At 43.7% G+C, this 16,806-nt stretch overlaps 1 protein-coding gene across 1 annotated transcript in view; it reads left to right on the top strand.

The window, feature by feature from the left end:
* Nucleotides 1-4,836: 4,836 nt before the first annotated feature.
* The window catches only part of ATMIN (ATM interactor), a 30,618-nt gene continuing 18,648 nt past the window's right edge, over nt 4,837-16,806 (top strand). The window contains exon 1 of the mRNA XM_073605513.1: nt 4,837-5,112. Coding sequence (XP_073461614.1) covers nt 4,921-5,112 — 192 coding nt within the window. The 5' untranslated portion in view covers nt 4,837-4,920. The remainder of the gene's footprint in view (nt 5,113-16,806) is intronic.

Here is a 16,806-nt window from a genome sequence, read left to right as displayed (position 1 = left end):
CTTCAGGGTGTCTGGTGAGTTGACTTTCTGTATCTTCAGGAGGTGCTCCCTCTTCTTTTCTCCCCTATGTGAATCCAAAAAAGGTATACTTAGCAGACAGATATGTTAAGCTAGAAATAGTAATATGAAACATTGTTTGGAAGTGTCTTCCAATTGTCTGTTCCAAGCTGAATACATGATTTTTTCCCTTTCCAAAGCAGGAATACTTACCTGTTGTGTGCAAGTTTCACACATGGAGATACCCCTAGTATCCACTGGAGCACCTGCGTGGGACACCATAACAAGGGTGTTATGGTGTCCCACACTAGTGCTCTTGTGTCCAGATGCGTAAACAGCTGCTGAGTGTCCTCTACTGACACTGAATAAAGTTGACATTTCATTATAGAAAATAGCGATATGGGTGCGTGACAAAAAAGTAAGAAAATGGGCACCAACATCCCTGTAAACAAATGTAGAGAAGGGAAATTATTTGGCGGGACTTTATGGGTGCCAACAAGAAAAACAAGGAATTTTAGTCCATACTGGGTAGAGAAATTGCAAGTTTATTAATGTTAAATATAAAGCATGATAAAAAGGTTTGGTATAGATTATGTGCACAAATACATGGTTACATCAAAGATTCAAAGTAGATGACAAGTAGAATCACTCTGTGATGACGTTGGAGTGAATACTTATATAGTGATAATGCATCCCAAGATGGAAAGATAATTTACTTACATAAATAATGCAATGATTGGAAGAAAGATCGAGGTGCCTGAACTGGAGATGGGAGTCTGTTTAGAAGGTTATTAACATAAGTAGCTTGCAGAGGATGGAATAAATTATAATGAATTTGGTATAAGCTAAATGGATCAACAAAGTATAGATATAGGTATAAAAATAAAGCTAATAAATAATGATGGGGAAGGGAACATAGTTCATGATAGTATAAAAAGAGAATGGTCATCCTATATATGAAGATGGCCAAATACCTGCTGCAGATCGTTTGATGCGTTTATCCATGTGCACTACCCATTTACGTTTTTTCCGTGACTTGACCCTGAGTCACAACTATTAGATCTTCATTTGGGTGAGCATTTGTTGATGAGCATGTTAGTCAACAGCTCATTTTTTACCATCATTATTCTAATTTTTGTTTTGTTGTATTTCTAGTCCATGCAACGGTTCTAACTCTGGTTTGGTTTTATGCAGTGTTACATGTAACTGTTTTTAAATTATCCCCTGATGAGCCCAGAGGGGCGAAACATGTCGGGATCATCACTCCAACGTCATCTCAGAGTGATTCTACTTGTCATCTACTTTGAATCTTTTATGTAACCCTGTATTTGTGCACATAATCTATACCAAACCTTTTTATCATGCTTTATATTTAACATTAATAAACTTGCAATTTCTCTACCCAGTATGGACTAAAATTCCTTGTTTTCCTGTCGGCACCCATAACGTCCCGCCAAATAATTTCCCTTCTCTACATTTGACATTTTATTATAGTTACAAACACATCTAGACAACAATCTAATGAACTTATTTTAATCAAAATAGGCCATAACAAATTAATTTAACACGCATCTCCCAAAAACGAAGTATTAGTGGTCGATAAAACAATGTTTAATGTCCCGCGAACGATTCTTGTGTCCACGAAAATAAAACTTGACATTTTAAACTGTAGAACAGTAAAAAAAAGAACATGGACCAGCACGAAAGTAATAATAATAGGAACCCAGGACAAATACATACTTTTTCGCAGCACTTTCCTGAACTTTCTATACTGATCTTCCTCTCTCAATTTAAGGTCTGACCAGCGTTTTCTCAACTGATCCTTGGATCGTCGTACACCAAAATTCCTGTGCAGACTTCTCACAACTTTAGCCATGATCTTGGCCTTTCTGGCATTTGGGTTTCTGTAAGGTCCATAATTCTCATCATAGTCTGTCCTCACTAAGATGTCCACCATCTCGACCATTTCTTCAAACGACATATTTGTGGCCTTACATCTCCTCCATTTTCTCTCCCACTGCCCCGAAAGAGAAGAGGCGGGGAATACACTAGAAAGAAGGACAGGGGCGGAGTTTCACGCATTTGCAGTGTATATAAATCCATAACGCGTGGTCAATGTAACGGCCGTAGGAACGATCTGGGAGTGGAGGATGAACGATTAACATCGCCAAAACGAAACCTAAAACGAAGGTACAGTTGTAAATTGGGGCATTGTGGTTAGTGACCTATACTGCTTATAGATTGAGGCCTATATTGGGACCAGATTATTTATGAGTTTAGCCTGACATTAGGGTTTGTCTTTTGTTCTGTCTTGCAGGCATCTGCTAATTAATTTCAAACACAATGGTGGATAGATTCACAGCGCCAGATTTTTTGCCAGAATTTATACAGCAGTACCGGGAGCTACTGTGTCTATGGCAAGTATGGCAAGGGATTACTCAAGTAAAATCAAGAGGAAGGCAGCGATGGAGAAACTGTTGGAATTGGTGAAGCCTCTGTATCCCAAGTCAGACATCAATTATTTGAAGGCCAAAATTAGTAGCCTGCGTAGTACATTTTATAGGGAGCGCAAGAAGGTCATGCAATCCCAGAGATCAGGAGCATCAGCAGATGACATATATGTCCCCAGGCTGTGGTACTACCACAGCCTGCGTTTTTTTGTCCGACCAAACAGAACCACGCCCATCACTCTCAACACTTCCTTCCACATCGGCTGAGGCCACAGCTCCTGAGGTCCACCCTGGACCTTCTACACAGGAAGAAGATGTGGAGGAGCCCAGTTTGACCCAGGTATAGCATTGTTGAACATATTTGTAGACAAAAATAGAATGATGTTAACTAGATGTTATTGATCCCAAATTTCTGCCTTAACAAAGTGGCTTACATATCAATAGACAGTAGTGGCTAAAAATGATTGGGGCAAGAATGAAAAATGCTGGGGTCAGAATGATAGTTTTTTCTATTTGTCAACATTCAATTTGCAACAGTCATGAGCTCAAAATTGTGTGTGATTGATGGCCAAAAAACAACAAATATGTCCCATTTTCATACGCAGGAAAGTCTCAGTCAGCCCGTGCCCAGCAGCCAAAGTTGCAGATTCCTCCCCTATGCCCTCCTACTAAAAGGGCCAGGAAGACCAGAAACCTGGATGACGCCACTGGCTGCCTTCTTCAGGCATGCAACAAGTGCCATTAGCATGGCCCCGGATGCATAGGAGGCATTTGGCTGCATGACCGCCAATAAGCTGAAGGGTATGGAGGAGGAGTTGTGTGAGGAGTTGATCCTGAAGCTCCTTAACAAGGGGAGGAGGGGCCAAATTACACAGAAAACCCACATTTGCGATTTAGATGACAATCCTCCACAGCCACCCCACCTACCACAGCAGCATGGCAGACTGTGGCAAATGCAGCCTCAACACCCCAACAAGTTCGCTGGGCTGGGGATTTTCACCCCTACAATTTTTTATTTTATTTTTGTTTATTTTTAAAATTATCATTCCAGTTGTTCTACTTTTTTTGTGTGCAGAGAATGCATTTTTTATTTAATTTAGTTTATTTGTGTGGAAGGAAGCGTTGAGAGCGATGGCCTGGGTTCGGTCTGGTCTGGCAAAAAATGCAGGCTGTTGTAAGACCACAGCCTTGGGACATATGTCATCTGCTGCTGCTCTCGATCTCTTGGAGTCCAGGACCGTATTGTGCTCCCTATTAAATGGACTCCTCGGGTTACCAATTTTGCACTTCACATAATTGATGTCTGCCCTAGGGTACAAAAGCTTCACCAATTCCAACTGTTTCTCCATCGCTGCCTTCCTCTTGATTTTTATATAACCTTGTGCTCCCTATTAAATAAAAAGTATTACGTTTGAAAAATACTTGGCTATATGTTTTACTTAAAAAAGGACAGTTTGTTTGTGAGTCAGCATGAACATTTCAAATTAACAAGGGACACCAACATAGTTATATCTTTGAGCTTACAAACTATGAGATAATAATGGTGTTGTGGTAACTTGACCCAAAAAAAAAAAGAAAAAAAAAAAAGAAGATTATTCTGGATATCACTAGGGAAAAAAAATTGAAATACGTTTGGCAGAACTCTGTCAATATCACCAGCAAAGCAGCTTCATTATTATCCCATTATAAAGAAGAAGAGAATTGTGCGCTGCATTGAGAGATTTCATAATTTGCCGCGTCACGAATGTGAATTCTGCATTATGAACGCTAGTTTTACAAGACTGACCGTTTCCGGCTCGTTCCTTGCTTCCGAGCATGCGTGTTTGTACTTTGGACTTTCGTCCGATGGACTTGTGTACACACGCTCGGAAAATCGGACAACACACACTTGTACGCGGAAAATTTTAAAACCTGCTAGCCAACATTTGTCCGCGGAAAATCCGAAAATTGTCCGATGGAGCATACACACGGTCGGTTTTTCTGCCAACAGCCTGTCATCACACATTTCACGTCGGAAAGTCCGATCGTGTGTACGGGGCTTAAGTGTGTGTGTGTGTGTGTGTGTGCAGTAACACAATCCTGCGAGGGGACCTTCAGAGATAATTATGAAGCAGCCATAAGAGTATTGTGTGTTCTCCCCTACAACCTATATCTGAGCTCCTCTTCCCCGCTCTGTGTATACTCCAGCACTGCGCTATACTACATCGGGACTATTTGTCAGGTGTAACACCAGGCGGAAGGTTATTGGCAGCGACTACACTTCCCTAGAGCAACAATACGAGGTTGCTAGATCACGCCCACAAGAGTGCCCCGCCTTCTTATGTAAATATGTCTTTATCATCCAATCGAGCCTTTGTTTTGTTTTATCGCCCCGCCTCAGGAAGTAGGTTTTTTTTTTTTCTTTTACTGCGGACAGGGGAAGGGGGTGGGGTTGGGTACACGCCGGTGTGTGTACGGTGCCGGGTGGGGTGTTATGGCTGCACGGGGAGGTGCGAGGGTGCGGGCTCTCTATTCCTGCGAGCATTGGGAGATTGTCAAGCCGTCCGTCAGCGAGCTCTCCCGGGAGGTCCGCACCAATATACTGTGCACTGTAAAGGGATGCGGTAAAGTGCTCCCCAACCCCCCCGCACTCAACATGCATTTGGTCAAGTCCCATGGAGTGCAGGTGAGGAGAACGTGGGATATACCACCTGGTGGCGTGTGAGAGGGGGGTATGATTTATACAAGGTGTCCTTGTGTGAATGAGGGATTGGAATCCTGTATAGAGCTGTGAGTCCATGTGGGGGAGGGATGAGAGGTATACAGGGGGGGTGAGGGGGTGTTCTGATAACATAGTAACTATTCCTAGCCTGGAAAAGTTCATTGCTGTGTGTGTGTGTGTGTGGCTGCCATTTGTCTTCAGTGTTTAGTACTGGCTGTAGATGTGTAGGCCATTGTCAGGTGTCCCTTTTATATACTGAGGACAGTTCCATGCATGGGGAAAGTACCACCTACATAGGAGGACCTTCCAGGTCCACCTCCCTCCTGCACCCCCCCCATATTTAAAATGTGCTCTTCCCTCCTGCAGCCCCCAGGTTTAACATTCCTTCCTGCACCCCTAACCCAGATTTTAGATGCCCCTTTTCCTTCTGCACACCCAAGATTTTAAAAACACCCTTCCCTCCCGCACCCCCGAGATTTCGGTTGCGCTGTTCCCTCCCCGGACCCCCGAGATTTTGGATGCGCCGTTCCCTCCCCGGACCCCCGAGATTTTGGTTGCGCCGTTCCCTCCCCGGACCCCCGAGATTTTGGATGCGCCGTTCCCTCCCCGGACCCCCGAGATTTTGGTTGCGCCGTTCCCTCCCCGGACCCCCGAGATTTTGGTTGCGCCGTTCCCTCCCCGGACCCCCGAGATTTTGGTTGCGCCGTTCCCTCCCCGGACCCCCGAGATTTTGGTTGCGCCGTTCCCTCCCCGGACCCCCGAGATTTTGGTTGCGCCGTTCCCTCCCCGCACCCCCGAGATTTCGGTTGCGCTGTTCCCTCCCCGGACCCCCGAGATTTTGGTTGCGCCGTTCCCTCCCCGGACCCCCGAGATTTTGGTTGCGCCGTTCCCTCCCCGGACCCCCGAGATTTTGGTTGCGCCGTTCCCTCCCCGGACCCCCGAGATTTTGGTTGCGCCGTTCCCTCCCCGGACCCCCGAGATTTTGGTTGCGCCGTTCCCTCCCCGGACCCCCGAGATTTTGGTTGCGCCGTTCCCTCCCCGGACCCCCGAGATTTTGGTTGCGCCGTTCCCTCCCCGGACCCCCGAGATTTTGGTTGCGCCGTTCCCTCCCCGGACCCCCGAGATTTTGGTTGCGCCGTTCCCTCCCCGGACCCCCGAGATTTTGGATGCGCCGTTCCCTCCCCGGACCCCCGAGATTTTGGATGCGCCGTTCCCTCCCCGGACCCCCGAGATTTTGGATGCGCCGTTCCCTCCCCGTGCCCCCGAGATTCATAAGCGCCGTTCCCTCCCCGTGCCCCCGAGATTCATAAGCTCCTCCCTCCCCGTGCCCCCGAGATTCATAAGCTCCTCCCTCCCCGTGCCCCCGAGATTCATAAGCTCCTCCCTCCCCGTGCCCCCTAGATTCATGATGAGCTTCTCTCTCCCGCTTGACGAGCAACGTCAGATTACATACAGCGAGCATCTCCTGCTTACTCAGCGGCCTCTGTAATAGGAAGTCCCGTCTCCTGGGTCAGCATTGGACCAGTGTTCTGTCTATCATAGAAGCTGGTCCAAGAGGCGGGACTTTGTATTAAAGAGGCCGCCGATTAAACAGGAGATTCTCGCTGTATGTAATCTGACGGCGCTCGTCCCACCCCCCGCCCTGTCTCCTCCGAGGCAGCAGTAATCAGAGTTGAGGCTGCAGATGGGCAATGGTGAGGCTGCATTGATGGGCACTGACCCTTATTTTGCTTCAAAGTTCTTTATTTAAAATTTAAGATTTTTTCCCTGAAGTTTCCCTCCTATGCCGATAAATACTGTGTGTGTGTGTGTATGTGTATATATATATATATATATATATATATATATATATATATATATATATATATATATATATATATATATATATATATATATATATATATATATATATATCTATATCTCACACACACACACACACACTGCAGCCTTTTGCCTTTGAACACAGCACTGCTGAAATGCATGCATTCAGACACCAAACGCATCTTAAAGCAGTTTTAAGCCCAAAAGCAAACCTTTATTATATTGCAGCTTGCCAGTTCTTGGATGTGATGGCTGCATTAGTTTTCTTTTTTAGGCTTTCTCCTATTTCTATCTGGTGATCCAGCCAGTGGGTCTTCTTTTTTTTTTTTTTTTTCCTTTTTTTTTAATGCTATTTAACACTGACAGGAGTGCTTACAAATTTCATAATTTATTCATTCAAGTAAAACTGTTCTCCTAAAAAGAAAAAATACAGTTGGCTGTAACGGTTTATAAAGTGTGATCCAGAGTTTGCATACAATTTTTTAGTGTATTTAAATCTGCTGGTTCATTTTAACACTACCCACCCCAACTGACAATGCTGCTGTCTGCTTTGCCTCCTGTGCTCATTCATCCACAGTGGGGACACTCTTAAAGTGGTTGTAAACTGTTACACCACTTGTACTTACAGGTAAGCCTATATTAAGTCTTACCTGTAGGTACTGTAAATATCTCCTAATCTTGCACAGTTTAGGAGATATTCACTATATACGCTGCTGCCGACGTAATCGGTGCCTGCGCACTGAAGAAACGGCCTGCCTGTGCCGTGACCAGCGGCTCCCGCGCACATGCGCGGGAGTGACGCCATTGCAGCTCTGGCCAATCACAGTGCCGGAGCCCGTGAACCTGGAAGTAACTCTGGTAAAATATGTTGGCCGTGGGAATGGAGTGCGGGCGGCACTGGAGGACATCGTTCTAAGGTAAGTATTTCATAATGAGCTAGTATAATACAGGAAGTGTTACTGGCCAGATCACCAAGTTAAAAAAAAAGGCGGGGGGGGAAGAGTCTAAGCAAACTAATGCAGCCACCACACCTAATGACTGGAAAGCTGTAATATATTACATTTTTGGTTCAATACTGCTTGAAACATGAACAGGAAAACAACTAAATACAGGGATGAAATGCATATAAGGATGTTTTTTTTTACCTGCCAAATGATTGTTTTTTTTTCTGTTAATGCAGTCCTGAGACTTGCACAGCTCTGCCACACAGCACAGACTTGTCTAGGAAGGCAGAAGACCTGATCTTTCAATGCTTCAGTTTTTCACTTGCATGTTCCCTGTCCACCTTACCCTGTGACTGGACAGTGAGGCTGTATACTGATGAGCTTATGTCACTCTGCTCTCTACGTCTATCAGCATGTCCCTTGCATTCTAAATTCTAGATTCAAATCTAAATGACTTCCCTTTCCTTCACTCCTCTGTGAGCTGACTGCAAAAGGCGGATACCAGGTCAGATTCAGCTGACACTACTTGCATACATTAAAGTAAAGGTAGAAGGTTTATTATCTGAATGCATTCTTTGCATTAGGATAAAAAAACCTTCTGCATGCAGCAGCCCCCTAATACTTACCTGAGCCCCATCTCGATCCAGCGATGTTGCACGAGAGACTGGGCTGTCTCTCCCCCCTCATTGGCTGAGACAGCAGCAAAGCACCATTGGCTCCTGCTGATCTCAGTCAGTGAGCCAATGAGGGGGTGGAGCCTGGCCGCAGCTCTGTGTCTGAATGGATACAGGGAGCTGTGGCTCGGCTCGGGTGCCCCCATAGCAAGCTGCTTGCTGTGGGGGCACTCAACAAGAGGAAGGAGCACCAAGGAGGGACCCAAGAAGAGGAGGATCTGGGATGCTCTGTGCAAAACCACTGCAACAGAGTAGGTATGTATGACATGTTTGTTATTTTTAACAAAAAAAACCCAAGACTTTACAATCGCTTTAATAAATTTATGACGTGTTTGAAAGGGTTAATCCTGTGTCTAGGGGGGGGGGGGTCCCTTTTAACCTCTCAGACCTCGGATCGATGTATTGTGCAATTCAGATATATCCGGAGCCAAGTCCCAAATTACAAACGAGATGCACACGGTATTATGTTTGGGAAAGGGCTGTATTGGTTTTGCATCCTAACGTCTTAATTAATATAGCAAAATTACAAGTCACACAGAATACTAAAAAGAAACATGCGCAGTAGATGATGATACATTTCATATGAAGTTCCAACTAGTTAAAACAAATACTCGTTGTTCTTTGTTTCTCAGCTGCTAGGTACAAGGGAGGCTGAGAAAACTTTAGATAAGGAACGTGTGAAATATTTCATTTTACAAGAATCTCACGCTTTGACAGATATTTGTGAAGTTTAAATAGGTATCTAACTGTACATATCAGAAATGGAAATATGTGAATATTAAGATGGCTGATAGAAACAAGATATGGGTGCTTAACATAACCTTTCAGTGCTGCAATATTTGCATTGTTTACAGCTCTTTTGACGTCAACTTTAACATGGTTGTAAACCCTTAGGGCAGTTTCACACTGGAGCGGTGAGAGCGTCAGCGGTAAAGCGCCGCTAGTTTTAGCAGGGCTTTACCGTTGTTTTAGCAGCTCTTTTCAGCCACTAGCGGGACGCTTTTAACCCGCGCTAGCGGCCGAAGAAGGGGTCAATACCGCCTGTGTAGCGCCGCTGTCCGTTTATTTCAATGGTCAGGGCAGTTTAGGAGCGGTGTATACACTGCTCCTAAACCACCCCAAAGATGCTGCTTGCAGGATTTTTTCTACTGTCCTGCAAGCGCACCGCTTCACTGTGAAAGCACTCGGGCTTTCACACTGAAGTGACAGGAGAGGCGCTTTACAGGCGCTACTTTTAGCACTAAAATGACTGTAAAGTGCCTCCTTTTTTTTTTTTTTTTTTTTTTTATTCTGTACAGCCATTCAGAATCCAGGATTTATAAAACGTGTCTGAGCTTTCAGAGAATAGGGGTTTGAGAGCTAAAATTACACACTGCAGAGCTCAGTGAGGAGAGCTCTGAGAGCGGATTGGAGGGAAGAGACACATCCCCCTTCACACAGCACCCAGGAACAGCTGAGGCTGCCAATCAGCTGGAGCTCCCTCCGGTGTCATCATTTTTCTCTTGGTTGTCAGCAAAACTTGTGAGAAGTGACTCGTGCTGATGGAAGCAAGTACACACTATAGAGGGATCTGCTTTTGTTCTTTTTCATGTCTGAAGTTTATAACCACTTTCATGTACACTACAGCATCTAAACTTGAGCTTAGGACCTTTTGACTTTTTTTTTTTTGCCAAAACTGTGTCCATGTACATATAGGCTTTTACAAGAGTTTAGAAGCTGCTGCGGTTAGGGGAGATTCAACCTCGGAAGAATCGCGTTCAGGATAGGAATGTTTTGACCTCCGGCGGTCAACCTAGTCTGTGTGTACATGAGCCCTAACAGGATCTGTTTCAGCCTAAGGATTGCAAAGCAGGTCAAATGCAGCCTCAGAACTGTCATTCACACTATACTATTAACCACTTCATTACCGGGCACTTAAACCCCTTCCTGCCCAGGCCAATTTTCTGCTTCCAGTGCTGCCTCTTTTTGAATGACAATTGTGCGGTCATGCAACACTGTACCCATATGAAATTTTTATCATTTTTCTTTCACACATAGAGCTTTCTTTTGGTGGTATTTAATCACTGGGTTTTTTTATTTCTCGCCAAATAAACATAAAAAGACCCCCCCCCCCCCCCCTTTTTTAAAATAAAAAAAAAAAACTTTTGCAAACAATAATTCCTCAAATTTAGGTCAGGCGGTATTCTGCTACATTTCCTTGGTTAAAAAAAACAAATCTCTGTATTTAGTCGCTAGGAAAATTATAGAGTCTACAAGCTCTAGATCTATTATATATGTCCATATCTATCTGAAAATGGATCAATCCTGATGTACTGACGGCCTTTTTTTTTTCTTTAATATGGTGTTACCATCGAAACCTTGTACTACTCTGGGGAAGTGATCAGGATTTTTTATTTTATTTTTTTCCCACTGGTATAAGCAACCATTTTTTACTGAATGAAACTGATTCATTCAGTGTGTATTGTGATTAACTGTGGCCACAGCTAATCACATGGTAGAGGTGGACTGTGATTAGCCCTGTCTGTACCATGTGATCACTGTGACCAAGCACAGCTAGCAACACAACTGTACGCAAATGGCATGAATCAAAGCCATTCATTGTCACCTGACAGTTTTTGTGGTTATCTTTACTCCTGGTAAAGAGATTCACCATGTCTATTTGTCCTGTTTACCATTATCATTGAAAGTGAAAGTAAATCCCAAGTTTTTTTCCCCAGAAAAGTAATAGAAGGGAAATCTTCCAATGGGGACACTAGTTCTAGTAACATGGGAGTCCCCCTTAATTTTCAGAGATTTCCTCTCCCTTCCTGTTTGGCGGTGGGACAGGAAGTATAGGGGAAATCTCTGCAATGGGATACAGATGGTGAAACAATATCTGACGAAGAGTTATAACCCTCCCCTAGTCTATCCAAAATAAAATACATTTTTGTCTATAGATCTACTTTAGTTTAATTGTTGGCAACCAAGGCATGGGAAAACTACCCAACCTACTCTTGAAAATGAGTAAAGAATTTTATTCCTGGCCCCTGCTGCTGAAGTGATGGGTCCCGGCAACTTTTCTTTAATCACTGGGAACCTTGGTCTCTGGGATTAATGTGCATGCACCCAAAAGTATTTGGGCCCCCCTGCTGAGCTGATTGGGCCTGAGCTCAGTGCAGGAGGGCCAGCTGTACTCCCATTAGTGTCCCTGACTTTCGAACCACTGCCAAGAGAGCCAACGTCCAATAGAGACATAGAGGTGGCTGCTGAGATCTAATGGCTTCTACTGTAAACTAAAAAGTGCTCATTTCCACCCAGGCTGGTTTCAAACGTAGAGTGTCTATGAAGGTTCTGAATGTATCCAGGTCATGGTATATCTAGTAGTATTTAGTCATTCCACTGGAATGTTCTGTAATGTTGAAGACCTTTTGCAGCCTCTTCAAGTCACTTCTTCAGTTCTGATGAGTGTCAGGAAGATAACCCAGCATTTATAGCTACCATGTTCTAGTTGCTTAGTTCCATCCTTGGTTTTGAAAGGGTTCATAGGCGGTAAACCTTTGATTCCCATGGCTGAAGGTGTTTGTAGCTACCTGTGTGGATGTAAATGCTCGGGTATCCTCTTGACACTCATTAGAAGTGAAGAAGTGGCTTGCATAAGCTACAAATATCCAACATTACAGAACAAGTCCAGCTGAATGTGACAAACATGGAGTGCTGTTGAGATTTACGTTCACAGCGCACTCCAGCAAAGCTTGAATCACCTTCCTGTTCCCCTCTGTAGAGGAGGAAATAAAGATGGATCACCAGCATACAATTCATACTAGACGCTGCTGGTAGCCTGTAGTCTCTCTGGATTCAGTATATTGAATGTACAGTCAGAATTGCCAATTAGTGTACTCTTTCCAGATAAAGCCAGAAATCGGCAGGACAAGGAAACAAGCATTTTCAAAAACATTGCCTGCATTGTTTATATCGTGGAAGGATTCTCTTAAAGAGAATGTAAAGACTAAACTTTTTAGTGCAAGGAAATCTATCCAGTGGTACACAGCAAACATAGCCTGATATTCCTTTTTAAAATAGACTTTTCGGGACAACTTTAAAAAAAAAAAATAAAAATCCTAAATCCCACATAGCACTCTGTCCCACATAAGGTCTGTGCATTGGTTCGGAAATGAAAATCCATTTGTTGTTTATGCTGGCTGTAGCTCCACCCCAGGCTGAAGCCCAAATTATTGGCCTTCCCATAGGGGAGTTACTGTCGTCACTGAAGCCTCTGCCCCCCTCCTTGTGTGCTGCATTTCCCATTCAGAGTAATGTGAACAATTGGATTCTTCTGGATTACCTGATCGCAGGCAAAATACTCAGTGCTTACAAACAAGTACCGTAATCCATACATGAGAATACATGTTATTGTCATCATCTTCTCCCGTCGCCCACACTGGTCTCTGTATTGTCTCAAGCTGTCCCGACCCATCTGCCCATCAACAATACAGCTTGGAACAGGACCAAGTGCTACTTGCACTAGGTCCCGTGGGGGATTCAAATATGGTTTTATAATAGTTGAAGTGATACTTAAGTTTTCCCTACTCAATTGAAAAAACATTTACCTTTTACAGAACTTATAAGAAACATTGACCGTGGTAATTTTACCGCTGCTTTCTGGTTGACTTTATTTCTACAGTTATGGAAATCATCTGAGCAGATGGTTTGATTCAATTGTTGAGCTTCCTCCCCTCTACATTGACATAAACTTGTTGCGTCACCAGTCCCAGGCTTTTGAGGTTATGGTGCACATTGTCACTGCTGGTGATCGGATCCTGCCTTCACTTACAACTGACCTCTAATGGCCAGGGAAGCCACAGTTTTGTTAAGAGGATCTTTCAGACCACTTTCCAACAAACATTTGGAGTAATATCAAGATATGTGGGCCCTTTTGACTAATATTTCAACTGAATTGCTTATTGGTGAATCCGAAAAATAGTTCAAGTGCATACGTGTCTTAAGTAAAGATTAGAAGAACCCAAATACATGTTGTGTTACATATTGTGCGCATTGTATGCATGAGAGTAAAAAAAATCTGTGTGCTGCTACCCCCACAGCCCTCCTAATACTTACCTGAGCTCCCTCTCGACCCAGGAATGTCCTGGGTCTCCCCCTCCTCATTGGCTGAGACAGCAGCGGGAACCATTGGCTCCCACTGTCAATTGCATCCAGTGAGCCAGTGAGGAGAGAGTGGGAAGGTGGGGTTGAGCTGCGGCTCTGTATCTTATGGACACATAAAGCAGGGCTCGGGAGTGAGCACACACTTGTGCCCCCCATAGCAAGAAGCTTGCAATTGGGAGTACTGGTCAAGAGGGAGGAGCCAGCAGTGCCGACGGCGGACCTAAGAAGAGGATCTGGGCTGCGGTGTTCAAAACCACTGCACAGAGTAGGTAAGTATAACATGTTTATTTATAAAAAAAAAAAAAAAAAAAAAGCCGAACCTTTAATACCACTTTGAGGCAAGCAAAGGAACATGTCTGACCTTCAGTTTGAGGACCACTGGGTTAGAAGCTCTTGCTGGGACAGGAATTGATTAGATGTCTTTCCAATGGTGACACACAAAAAAAACATTTCTGGAAGAGTGAGGAAGAGCCAGAACTTCCTGTCCCAGTGACATCTGCTCCCCCATTCTCTTCTGCTGCAGGGACAGGAAGTATGGGGGAAATCTCCCCACAGACAAGAAAAACAAAGTAAAAGTAAATATCAGACAGAAGTAATGGAAGTTATTACTTCCAAAACTTAAAAAAACTTTTATTTTGAGTTAAACTTTAAGCCGTTTTAAACCCAAATAAAGTTTTTATATTGCACTTTACCAGTTCTTAGATGTGATTGCTGTATTAGTTTTTCTTTTTTTAGCCTTTCTTTCTTTTATTTTCCCCTGGTAATCTGACCAGTAAGTCTGTTTTTCAAAAGCACAAGCTGTCTTGCAAATGTAGCAGTTTGAGGCAATCCATTTAACACTGTCAGTTGTGCTTACAGCGATCAGCTTTTATTCATCTATATAAAACCTTTGTTCCAAAATAGGAAAAACTCTGTTGCTGTAACTGCTTATAAAGTGATAGATGGAGTATGGCTTCAATTAGTTTGTGTATTTAAATCTGCTAGTCCATCTAACACTCCCCTCCCCCCAGATTAACAACGCTACTGTCCAAAGGTGCCCCTGTGCTCCTTCATCCAGAGTGGGGGCTCTTTAGTACAGGAGGTATGTTACTGGCCAGATCACCAGGTGAGAACAGAGGGAAAGAAGCTTAAAAAATAAAATGGATGCAGCCACACATTTGATTGGTAAGTTGCAATATATTACATTTTTAATTTGAGGTTTATTACCACTTTTAGCTTTCTATGCTGCTCCTTAGAAGTCATATAATTTCTACATTAACTAGGTGAACAGCAAAAGTATGATGCATGATACAGTAACTCAGTCTTCTTGCAGCAAATAATGGGTGTCTGTTTGGAGTGCTCTGCTGAGTTTAATGTATTCTGTTTGCCTTTCATCTTCCAGTAGAGTGGCGTGTTTTGACGTGTACATTATTGTCTGAATGCAACTGCTGATGAAAGTATTGCTGCGTCATTGTTGCTAATGGCTGAATCCGATCTTATCAAACCTTTCAATTACTGTCCTACTTCACCAAGATCACAAAATGGAGCCATGAGACCCCCCCCCCCCCCCCCCTGTAAAAGGACTTGTTCAATATTTCCCTTCCTGGCAAGTGGTGAGCCCATTCTTTATTGGTTTGTAGAGCTATGAATACCATTATTTGACACTTCTGGGTGTGTCAGGCAGGGTGTCCCTTGCTGGGCACAGTGGTCTTTCCAGCTGACTTCAAAGTCATACTGTTTCACCCTAACGGGATGACCTTAAGGCCAGCCATAGACAGTGATTTTTGCAGGAAAGAGAACCCCCTTGATTCCCCCATCAACACTGTCTGCCTCCTGTGGAGCTATTGTGTTCTTCTGGTAGGGAAAGCCATCCCCGCCAGGAGAACACTGTGATTGTTAGCAGTTATAACAGCTGCTAGCAATAATCACATGTAAAACCTGGCAGGCTGGTTGTACCCATGATGTACAATTTAAGTACATTCAGCCTGCCCATACATGGTTCGAATCTCGGCTAGTTCCTGCTGAAAGGGCTGAGATTTGAACCCTTTACAGCCACTGTCTGTCTACATTTGCTTGTGTCAGCTCCATGTCATTAACCACTTGACCTCTGGAAGATTTACGCCCCCTTCATGACCAGGCCACTTTTTGCGATGCAGCACTACGTTCCTTTTAGCTGACAATTGCGCGATCGTGTAACGCTGTACCCAAATACAATTTTGTGTAATTTTTCCCATAAATGGATCACCACTGCGTTTTTTTTTTTTTTGTGCTATAAACAAACAAAAAAAGACCGATTTATTTTGAGGAAAAAACAAACCATATGTTTTACTTTCTGCTATAAAACATATCCAATATAAAAAAAAAAAAAACAGATTTTTATCATAAATTTAGGCAATATATATTCTGCTAAGTTTATGATATTGATTGGTTTACATGAGCTTTATAGCGTCTACAAACTATGGGATATCTACTGGACTTTAGCGGGACTACAGTATTGCGGCGGACCATCAGACGCTGACACTTTGTGGGAACCAGTGACCCTAATACAGTGATCCGTGCTAAAAATATGCACTGTCACTACTACACTGGGAATGGGTTGAACGTCTAGGGTGATCAAAGGGTTAATTATGTGTCTAGCCCAGTGATGGCGAATCTTGGCACCCCAGATGTTTTGGAACTACATTTCCCATGATGCTCAATTACACTGCAGAGTGCAAGAGCATCATGGGAAATGTAGTTCCAAAACATCTGGGGTGCCAAGGTTCACCATCACTGGGCTAGCCAGTGTTTGCGTTTTTACTATGTGTGCTGCTTTTGTCAGAACGGAACTCTGCCTTGTTTACTTAGGCGGCGCATTGTTCTGAGTCTCTGCCTGATGATCATTGGGTGCCAGCGGACATCGATCTACGCCCGCGGATAGGCTTCGGCTCTGAATAATCACAGCAGAAGCGGACCGCCAGTGGCACACACGTGCCCCCTGCAGGCGGAAGTGCAAGAGTGTGTATGTAAAATATAAATATATATATTATAATATAATTTCTATTTATTTTGATCTGGCGTAAAACTGCTATAGGGTGGTTAAAGAAGGCTTCCTGATA

This window comes from Aquarana catesbeiana, linkage group LG11, assembly GCF_042186555.1.
Source record: "Aquarana catesbeiana isolate 2022-GZ linkage group LG11, ASM4218655v1, whole genome shotgun sequence".
NCBI lineage: Eukaryota > Metazoa > Chordata > Amphibia > Anura > Ranidae > Aquarana > Aquarana catesbeiana.
This window is presented reverse-complemented; position numbering and strand designations above follow the sequence as displayed.